Source organism: Lutra lutra, chromosome 10, assembly GCF_902655055.1.
Source record: "Lutra lutra chromosome 10, mLutLut1.2, whole genome shotgun sequence".
Taxonomy (NCBI): Eukaryota; Metazoa; Chordata; class Mammalia; order Carnivora; family Mustelidae; genus Lutra; species Lutra lutra.
In genome coordinates this window covers 112465588-112476024 of record NC_062287.1, presented here as the reverse complement: position 1 = coordinate 112476024, position 10437 = coordinate 112465588, and the positions used below count along the sequence as shown (strand labels likewise).

Sequence of the window (10437 nt, the reverse complement as noted above, 5' to 3'; positions counted from 1 at the left end):
AACCATGAAGGTCACCCCCCACCCGCCCCACACACAGGCTGCCTGGAAAACTGGTTGTTACAACTCGGGACCCCCAACCCCAGAATTCCGCGGTCCCGACCAGAGGGACCGCAGAGAGCAGAGGTCCGTCAACTCTCCTGGCCCAAGAGCTCAGACCAGACCAGCTTCTGTGTGAACTCCATGGGGGACGGGGTTCTCACCCTGAGTTTGACTGACCCTTAGTCCCCATAAAGGTCTGGGCGGGACGGGGGTGGATCTGAAGCCCGTGCAGGCCCCGGGGCCACTCTCTCTCCACTTCTCCAGAGGAACCCCTCCCCCAAACACAGGTCGCGTTCAGGAGAAAATTCCTTGCAAGGAATGGCTCCTCTTGTTGGAGATTTTATTCATTTGACAGCGCGCAAGCACAGGCAGGGGAGCGGTAGGCAGAGGGAGAGGGAGAAGCAGACCCACAGGGGCCGGCAGGGGCCCAGCAGCGGGGCTCGATCCCAGGATGCTAGAACCATGACCTGAGCAGAAGGCAAACGCTTAACAGACAGAGGCCCCAGGCGCCCCACAAGGGATGGTTCCCTCCGGCTTCCCAGCGAAGGGGCAAAAGCCCGCCCACTCCCTCGCCCCAGTCAGCCCTGAGACCCAGCAAGGAGGCCCACGGGGCTCCCCTGCGTCCAGTGTGAGTGACAAGACTTTAGGGCCCAATTTTGGTTCTTCACTCCCCACTCCAATGCCTCCCACCCCTGACATCCTTTCCGCTAGAAAGGTCCCCGAAATGAAGTTTCCCCTCAGCAGGCCGAGAACAATGTCCTGTTCTTCTGTCCTCTGGCTGGCTCATCACCAGCGGCTGGAGGAACTCACCTCCTGAGTCCTCCCCACCGGGCAGCCCCGAACACACTGTCTCCGCCAAGCCCAGAGGAGGCAGCTGGGCGGGCAGGGCAGAGGCTGCTGGCTTGTCAGCTGCCAACCAGGGGGAATGGCCCAGGCCTCCCCTTACTTGCCCAGAAGCACACGGTGGGTGCCGGCCAGCAGGACCTGGCGGCCGCATGGCCAGGAGCGGCTGTGGCCACAGGGTGGGGTGGGGTGAAGGGGAGCGCAGACCGGCAAGCGAGCAGAGCCCTGAGGCTTCCTTCCAGAGGGCTGCGGGGCAGGTGGCGAGTGGGTGGTGGGCGGTAGTGGGGGTCTGCGGGCAGGGGAGGTGCACAGACCTCAGTTTGAATGACCTCCCTGGGCAAGCACCAGCCCCGTCCTTCCAGCCTCCCGTCCTCCCGTGGCACACCCAGGAGCAGAAGTCAGCTGGGGCCAAACCTCGGGGCACTTCCCAGCCTCGGGAGAGGCTGCTTGGCAAGGAGGGTGTGAACAGGGCCGTGCAGATGACACTGCGCTCATTCAGAGTGCTCTCCCTGTGCCCTTCAGACGCCAGGGTGGTGGCTCTCCCCACCCCCACCCGACGCCCACGGGAAGGGCCTCCAACCCGCCGCAGGAAGCTCACGGCACCACGCCTGGGCTGGTAGAAAAGGGAACAGATCAAGCAGTTTATTTGGGATGAACACATTGATGCAAAAACGAAATATTACGACAGGTAGTTCCATGATAACCACCCAAATAAATACATAGATAGTCTGATAATTTAAGGCGCCCGCTCAGCGGGCCGAGGCTCTGTGGCTCCGCGTGGGAAGATCCTTCCGTGTGGGTCAGGGACACGGCTCCCGGCCTTTGTCCTCACTGTGGTCAGTGGGCGGGCGGCCCGCCCAGGTCCCCCGCAGTCCCGGGCGCCCCCCGGGTTTCCTGCCGGCGGCGCGGCCCCGCGTCGGCCCGACTCGTCCAGTGCGCGGCTCCTGGAGGGGGTGGAGGGAGAGCAGGCGGTTAGGGCGCGCGGCGAGCGGCCGGGGTCCCGCCGGCGGAGGGTCCCCCCGGGGCCCCGCGCGCGGACACGCGGCCGCGGTCCCCCGCGCGACGGCCTCCCCGCGACGGCCGGCACTCACCGCGGCGGCGCTCAGGGCGCGCGGGCCGGCCGGGGCTCGGGGGGCGCGGCGGGCGCGGCGCGCTCCTGGCGGCTGCGGAAGTCCTGCAGGGCGCGGCGGTTCTGGAAGTCGATGAGCGCCAGCGTGATGGCCGCGTTCCAGCAGCTCTCGCCCGCGCAGCGGAAGTCGATCTCCTTGCGGTCGGTGGTGACGATGGTGAAGTAGACGTACTTGCCGGTGCGCTCCACGCAGTCCACCTTGAGGATGGAGTGGAAGCGCAGCTCCTTGGGGCGCGCGCCGGGCCCGGCGGGGAACAGGCGCAGGCGGTCGGGCGTGAGCACGCCGCGCTTCTTCTTCCACAGCTGGAACAGGCTGTCGCTGCGCTTCTCCAGCTCGCCCTCGCGCAGCACCTCGCCCGGCGTCCTCATGGCGGCGGCGCGGACGGTGCGCCCCGGAGCGCCCGGCGCCGCCTTTATGGGGCCCCGCCTGGGCCCGGCCCCGCCCCCGCGCCGAGGCCCCGCCCGCGCCCCACCCCCTGCCCCGGAGACCGCGCCCCCGCCGTCCGCGGCCGCGGGAGGCCGCGCGCTCCGCTCCTGTTCCTCCGACGCCCGGCCCCGGCCCCGTGGGGTGACTCGCGGTCCCACCCCGCCCCGGACGCCGGCCCCGCGGAGGAATGCGCTGCGGCCGGCCCTGCCCGCGGTGACTCACCGCCGGGGAGCCCCGGGAACCGCCGGGGGACGGGGCCGGCCCAGGGCGGGGAGTCCGCGGGGCCCGGACCCCCACCCTCCTCCAGGCGCCCGGGCAGCTAGTCCTCGCGCGCCCGAGGGCCCTTCCCGGGGAGACCCTCCGATGGCCCTGCCCGGCCGGCCTGCTCTCCCACCTCCACCCCCGCGGGCGCCCCTGGCCGGACCTTCCGTCTTCCCCACCCCGGGGCCAGGCCGACGCGGAGAGCGGGTGCTGTGAGCCTGCTTTTTCCTCCGTGAAGTGGGGACAGTAACACTTCTGTTCGATGAGGGACGCAGGGACAGTGCCCCGTAAACGTGAGGGAGCCTCCTCCCTCCCTGGGGTCCTGTCCTTCTCGCGCCCTCCTGCCGCTGGCCCCCGCCTGCACCCCCCCAGGGGGGAGGGGCCTCCGAAAGGCCCTGTGGGTGCCGAAAGCTCTCTGCTGGCGCTGGAGGCTCAGCCTGGGGCGGGCGGTGGGGGCGGCTGAGTCATGCTTTCCAGTAGGAACGGGGGGCGGGCTTTTCATTTACTGTCTCCCTTTTATAGGAGCAGGACTGACGGCTGGCCCCGCCCGGTTCCCAGGGGTGGGGGTGGAGACCCGGAGAGGGTCCCCGGCGGCCAGGGCCTCTTCAAGACACCCACTTTCCAACACCCCCACCTAGCTGTGACCCTGGGAAAGGACTGCACACCGAACAGGAAGGGCCCGGGTGCCCTGGCGGGCAGGGACAAGGTTGCAGCGCAGGTGCAGGTGCGGAGGAAAACCCAGGTCCCTGCTTCAAAAAGTTTTCGCGCTGGCTGGGGGAGAGCGCAGGACCGGCCGGTGCAGGTTCAGGAAGCCGCCCCGCAGCTGAACTGACCCTGCCCCAGCCACCCCTGCCGCGTGGCCTGGGAAGTCCCCCAACCTCGCGGAAGGCAGTCCAAAACCCCGGCCCTTCAGGGTCACCGGCTGGGACGAGGGGCTTGGGCTAGGAACCTGAGGACGGGAGCCCTGCCTGCCCTCAGGAAGGGGGCCCTGGGGGCCTGGGGCCACGAGGACAGCTTGAAGGAGTCCAAGGGGAGGGGGCGGTGCCTGCGGAGCTGCCCAGGGGTGCTCTTCTCAGCCCCATTTCACAGAGAAGGGAGGCCTTAGGGAGGAGGGGCCTGGTGGGAGGGGAGGGGCCGGGGTAAGAAGAGGCGGGGGGGCTTGAGGTACTAGAGGAACAGACTGAGTAGGAGGAAGGGGCTGGGGGGCCCCCAAACCAGGGGTGCCCAGTGAGGCGAGGTGAGGCCGCATCTCCTTGCCTCCCACTGGCCAGGCCTCTCCAGAACGTTGGCGGGCCAGCGACCTGGGGGGTGCTCTGACAAGTGGGCGTCACAGGGAGCTGGGAGGAGCCTTGGCCTCCAACCTGGGAGGGAGACCCTGGGGCAGGGCAGCCTGGGCGGGGTTCCCAGATGGTTGGGGGTCAGGAGCTGGGCCCACCCAGGCAGCTTCACTAGCAACAGCCCCTGCCCTGGGCCAGCAGAGGCCCCGTGGGCCACCTGCCGCCGCCGGCTCCTGCTCCCAGCTAAGAAGCATGAGCCTGGAGCCAGGAGAGGGCCCCGTGCCCGCCCCCCAGTAGGCCCATCGGGAGGACCCTCTGGGGCAGGGAGTTGGGAGGGATGAGGAGGACGCAAAGCACTGCCCTTGTAACCCCAAGGGAGGACCTTTCGGAGGAGCTCCCTCCCTGAGCCATTTGGTGGCCAGGAGCCCAGAGGACCCAGCAGGGAGACAGCTTCCCGCAGCGCAGTGGGGGCCCTGCTGCGGATTCGGCCTGCACCCCATGGGGAGCTGCGGCCCACCAGCTTTCTTGGCCACATGGGTGCTGGACATCCAGCCACCCGCTGGAGAGACAGGGGCCTCATTTGCCCTCTTTGCCCCCGTTGGTCCCCCAACAAGGTGGGGGCTGCTGGGGTCACTTCCTTAGATTTGCAGGGAACGGAGGGCGGGGTCTCAGAGAAGTTAGGGCCTCAGCTGAGGGTCCTGCTGCCAGCCTGTGCACCCCAAGGCCCCGGGGCAGGAAGTAGCCCCACCCAAATGAACAGGCTTTGCCTCCCATTGGTGGCGTCAGGCAGTGTAGGTCAGAGCCAAGTTTACTAATATTTATCCAAGGGTCGCATCCGGGATTCACGCACAGCCTGCCTGGGGGGGGGATACCCGCTCCTGCCGCCAGGCAGACAGGCTAGTCCCCAAACATCCGGCCAGGGACCCTTGCTGTCCCGTCCGGCTGGGTGAGGACGTCAGACGGCCCAGACAGAATGATGGCACCTCTCCAAAACGCCCCTCGTGAGCTCATCCATGCAGCCATGAGAGGCCGAGCCCCGGAGGCTCTCGCCCAACCAGCCTGGGAACAGCGGCCTGTGAGGAAGCCATGCGTCACGGCAGCCCAGGGCAGCCCAGGTGCCCCGGGCTCGATACCACCCTCTTTCTGTGGGAGGCGGTGCTCAGAACAGCCCCGGGGTGGGCCTCCCTGCTTCCCCTGTCTGGGAGACTGTCTCCCCAACCCCCTCCAGGAAGTCCCCTCGGATCGTCAGAGCATACCCTAAGGCCTACTCCCACCAACTATGCAACTGCTGGGCCTTGGGGTCCCGGTGGTGGCTCCAGTGTGAACCCCAGGAGGGTGGGGGAAGTCCACACACCTGGGAGGTGGCCTGATGCCACCTGACCTGAGGCTGACACGGCCCATTGGCCACCGCTGCCTGCCATCAGGCCCGCCCTTGATCTCTCTCCTCCCATCGGGAACCTGGGAAAAGGGAGAGGCCCGAGGGCGGGAGGCGGGTGTCATCCTGACTTTCACTGTCAGCCTGGTTTCAGCAGCAGAGCTGTGTCCCTGTCCCCCTCTCTGGTTCTCGGGGGCCTCAGCAGGAGTCTGACAGGTGGGCCTCCACATGAGACGCTCGTCAATGAGAAACACGGCCCCTGCCCAGAGCACCTTTCTCCTCCTTGGCCCCGGGCAAGCTCCTATCCATCCTGCACTACCTCGCTCAGCTCCTGGAATGCAGGGACAGGGTCGCAGACTGTGGGGCCCCCCAGGCCCCAGCCCAGGTGCTCAGGAAAGGTTCTGGGAAACGTGGACCTAAAAAGCATTGACCTCATTGTCCCAGAAATGTGACTGTTCAGAGCAACTGAAGTCAGTGGGGGCTCTGCATGCTTGTCAGAGATAATCAGGGAGGGGTCGGGGCTGGGGGGCTGGGGGGCCAGGGCCAGGTTGGGGAGAGGAGCAGGAGCCGACAGGCATGCCCACACTACGGGCAGACTGCCCAGGGCCTGTTTCACGGGGACACAGGATCTTTCTGGAAGCCTGAATGAAACGAGGATGCACAAAATACAGGGAGTGAGAGCAGAGATGGACAAGCTGTGGCCGCCGCCGTCTGGATGGTGTCAGCCCTTGCAGGCCCCCAGGCTGCATCATCACAGGACAGAAGGGACATCTGTGCCTGTCCACTCCGCCCCCCAAAGGTGGACTGCTTACTATTGGTTACCCAAGGGTCCCACACGGCTGCCTGAGGGGACTCTCACTCCTGCCCCCAAGCAGGTAGACTGGTCCCCAAATGGGAAGCAACCCACGTCCGTTGACAAATGAATGGAGTCACAGGACGTGGTCTGTCCATACACTGGACTGTCCCTCAGGCTGAACACGGAGGGACACGCTGACACCGGCCACAGCTGGATGGAGCTGGGGGACGTGATGCAGAGTCAAACAGGCCAGACACAGAAGGACAAATACTTCAGGATCCCACCCAGATGGGTCCCTAGAGTCTCCAGATTCACAGGCACAGAGAGTGAATGGTGGGTGCCAGGGGGAGGGGGGATCGGTGTCTCAGGGGGACGGAGAGTGGACGGTGGGCTCCGGGGCTGGGGGTCGGGGTCTCAGGGGGACGGAAAGTGGACGGTGGGCACCGGGGCCAGGGGAGGGACAGGGGTCGGTGGCTCAGGTGGATGGAGAATGGACGGTGGGCTCTGGGGCTGGGGGTCGGAGTGGATGGTGGGCCCTGGGGCTGGACAAGGGTTGGTGTCTCAGGGGGACAGAGGGTGGACAGTGGGCGCCAGGGCCAGGGGAGGGAAAAGGGTCGGTGTCTCAGGGGGATGGAGAGTGGACAGTGAGTGCTGGGGCCGGGATGGTGGTCGGTGTCTCGGGGGACAGAGGGTGAACGGTGGGCGCTGGGGCCGGGGGAGGGATGGGGTCAGTGTCTCACAGGCACAGTTTCCCTTTGGGAAGATGGGAAGGATTTGCACAGGGGCGGTGGGGACGGCCGCACAACAGTGTGAATGTGCTTCGTGCCCAAGCCGCGCGCTCAGACAGGGAAGACGGTACGTTTCTGTGTATTTTGCCAGTTAAATGTATTTACACGTGAACACGCACGTGTGCCCTGGCAGGAGCCTGCCGTGTTCCCTAACAGGGAGACGCGGCCCCATGCTGTTCTCTGCGACCCGCGTCCCAGGCAGTCCTCCGCGGGTCCCCCCGTCGGTGCTCAGGGGGCGCAGCGTTAGGCGATTCTCAGAAGCGACAAACGAGGCCACGTGAACGTTCCTGGGCTGCGCACACGCGCGCACAAGGTCACGGGACAGGCTGCAAGAGGTGGGCTGCTCGTGAACCGCGGCAGCTCTGAGACCGCCCACCGGCCAGCTCCCACTCCCACCCGAACGTGCTGGGCAGCCGGCACTCGTGCAACTTTTCTCCAACCCTGCGGGCAAACCTGGGGCGTCCTGTCCATGGAACCGGTGGACAGGACTTCATGGGGTCAGAGTCACTACTGCCTAATGTGTCGGAAGATGCGACTGAGGACCGAGAGATCACCCCCGAATATCTGGGTGGGCCCCGAATGCGGTCCGTGCCCTTCCGAGAGAGGGAGGAGGGGCCACAGCCCAGGGACACCGGGGCCCCCAGCAGCAGCAGGAGGAGCAGGAAGGACCCTCCCCCAGTGCTGCCAGACCCCTGATTCCTCTTCTGGTCTCAGAACCCTCCTTTGTTCCTTTGTTCCAATTCCCCACGCCGACACTAGCACAGGCCCTAGCCCCGCGACGGGCTGCCGGCCTCGGCCCGTCACGCCGTCTGGTGGCAGAGACGGTCCAGCAGAGTGGGGGCATGAGCTGGCTCTGGCTGATGAGGTCGAGGCTTTCCAGAGACCACTAGGGACTTCCGCGCCGGCTTTGCAAGGATGTGCAGGAGTTCTCCGCAGCACCGGGCCTTCCCCAGGCGAGGACCAGGGAGAGTTCAGCGTGCTCTGCGCGGCTCTGAAGTCAGAAACGCTGCCCGGTGCAGGTGGACATGGGGGCTGAGCGGTCGAGGACCCGTGGGAGACGGAGGTGCCCCTCTTCCGGGTGGGGACTCCTCGCCACTTCCTCTGCACCAGCAGCCTGTGGGCACCGAAGTCTCAAAGCTCTCTGCATGTGGCCCTGCTGTCACCAGGCCCCACCCCAGCTCCCCACTCCCAAGTGCCTGAGGGGCTGGGTGTCGTGGCCCAGGTTCCTCAGGGTCCCCCAGCAACCACTCCAAACAGCGCCCGCCACTCCGATGGCACTCCCTCCAGGCCCCACCCATCCTCCCACCCCCGCTGCCACCCCCAACTCTGAGCGCCTTACCTGGACGCCAGCGACCACCTTCGTGAGTGTCCTGGGCTACGGGGACAGCACCACACATCCCACGGCCGGGAACAACACACATCGATCCCCTCCTAGATCTGGAGGCCAGAAGCCTCTAACAGTGAACCCCAGCCCCACACTTCCCAGAGCTGCTGCGGGTCCCCCCTGTCCTCCTCCCAGGGCTGTGCTGGGGGGAGCACCTCCCAGCCCCCTCCTCTGCTCGGCGCTCCTCTCTCCAGGACGGGAGCTCTCCTGGGAACTTCCAGCCCCTGCCAGAAATGGGGTCAGGTAGGGACCCAACAGCCTCCCTGCTGGCCTGTGTCCCAGAGGCCTTCCCGTCCCCAAGCACACCCCCCCACCACGCCCCGCCCGGCTCCACACTGGCAGGCAATGGGGAGGACCCACGTGGGCAGCTCTGCCTGGACCATGGCTTTGGGAAGGGAGGCGGCTGCAGCCATGTGCCCTGGGCTTTCTCTCCTGAGGTCTCTGGCCTGTGCCTGGGAGGGAGGGTTCTCCCCGTGTTCCAGAAGCAGAAGCTGAGACCCAGGGAGCTTCACTGACACTCCTGGGCTTCGGGAAGTCCCCGGCCCGTGTGTGGGAAGGGGCACCCCATGTCTCCAGGGCCTACAGAAGCCCAGCCGGGCCAGGCAAGCCTGCTGGGCTGTCAGGGAAAGGAACATCCGGCCGCCACCCTCCCTGAGCTGAGTCAGCTGGGCCCTGCTGGCCCCGCGAGTGGCACCATGGTGACATCCTGGAGGTGGACAGGGGCTCCGCCCTGGTGCACCAAGGTGACTTGGCCTCAAGGAGGTGTCTAGGCCTCACCCACCTGGGAATGTAGGCTTCCCCCACCACTGTGGCCTCTGGTGGTGAGGGGGTCCCTGGCCAACGAGGAGGATCACACTAAATTCAGAAGAATGGAAAGTCCAGCCGGGGTCAGCTGAGGGTCCTGGAGCCCCTGGCACTGGGGGCTACTGCCTGCCAGCATCTCCTGGTGGGTGGGAGGCCCGGTAGCTGAGTCTGGGGTGCCTGGGGCTCCCCCACCGACAGGCTGTGCTTGGCGGCTGGAGCAGGGGGTGTGCCTGTCTGTAGAGAAAAGCGGCCAGTTCCTCCGCTTGAAAGAGCGTCAAGGCAGGGGCCAAATCAGCCGTGGCTAAGGGCGAGGCTGGCACGGAGCCGAGGGTGGCCCACGCCGGGCACAGTGCTCTCGGGCGGAGCCCTTCCTGGGCTGTGCAGCGAAGGGTCAGATCAGAGGGCACGTCTCCCACTGTTGCCCTAGGCTCTCCTCTGCAGTGACCCTGTGTTGCTCCCCATCACCCACTGTGCACTCGGGGGCAGAGGAGACAGGGAAGACCCCTGAGCAGAGTGGGCCAGAGACCGGCAGATCGACCGAGACAGGCCGGCTGACGTCTGGGCCTCACCTCCCCGGGCCCGGGCGCTCTCTGGGAGCACAAGCCACAGGGCTGACTCGGGCTGGCACTCAGGGGAGTGGGACTGCTGGCCACTAGCTGGGTGTGGGGCAGGCGCTGCAGATGAGGGACGATGTGGACACACAGAGCCACCTGCCACAGGTGTAGACGAGGTGTGGGTGACCTCTGCCACCCACCTGGCCCTGGGTGGCCACGATTCCTAACTTACCCAGAGGAAAACCAGAATTTTAAGTGGACTGACCCCCAACTCGGGGGCACTGCTGAGAAAGTAGCTTCACTGAGGCAGAGTTTACACATATACAACCAGACACTCCCAAGTGAAGCAGTTCCCAGAGTCCCTGTCTCCCGGGGGGTGTCCTGGTCACCCTGCCACCGCGGCCCCGGCCATCCCACAGCCTCCAGAAGCCACAACAATGAGTCGTCTGCAGGCCCTTCTTTGTATCTGGCTTCCCCCAGCCAAGGCTGGGACCCTTCCACTTTGGGTGTGTGCCCTGCACTCCGCCGGCACCGAGCCGCCCGCACAGGTTAGGGCGCAGAGGTGGGCAAACCAGCGAGGACAGGCCTGGCAGCTGGGCCCAATCTCGTGCAGGACAGTTAGTTTAAGGAGAGAGTGCAGGGGAAAGGAGAGTGCGGGCCGCAGAGCCCATGGGGATGAAAGGTGGCCCTGGACGGTCATTGGAACCCTCTGAAAAGCATCGTGGTGGCCCAGCCCAGAAGGGGGACGCAAAGGTGGCTC

The 10437-nt window shown here is 66.3% G+C and overlaps 1 protein-coding gene across 1 annotated transcript; it reads right to left on the bottom strand.

The window, feature by feature from the left end:
* Positions 1 to 1496: 1496 nt before the first annotated feature.
* Positions 1497 to 2449, bottom strand: PHLDA2 (pleckstrin homology like domain family A member 2). Its single transcript, XM_047693975.1, has 2 exons — positions 1974 to 2449; positions 1497 to 1826 (listed from the first exon to the last, which is right to left on the bottom strand). The coding sequence occupies exon 1, from the start codon at positions 2378 to 2380 to the stop codon at positions 1985 to 1987; it is 396 nt and encodes a 131-aa protein (XP_047549931.1). The 5' UTR covers positions 2381 to 2449; the 3' UTR covers positions 1497 to 1826; positions 1974 to 1984.
* Between the last annotated feature and the right edge of the window lie 7988 nt (positions 2450 to 10437).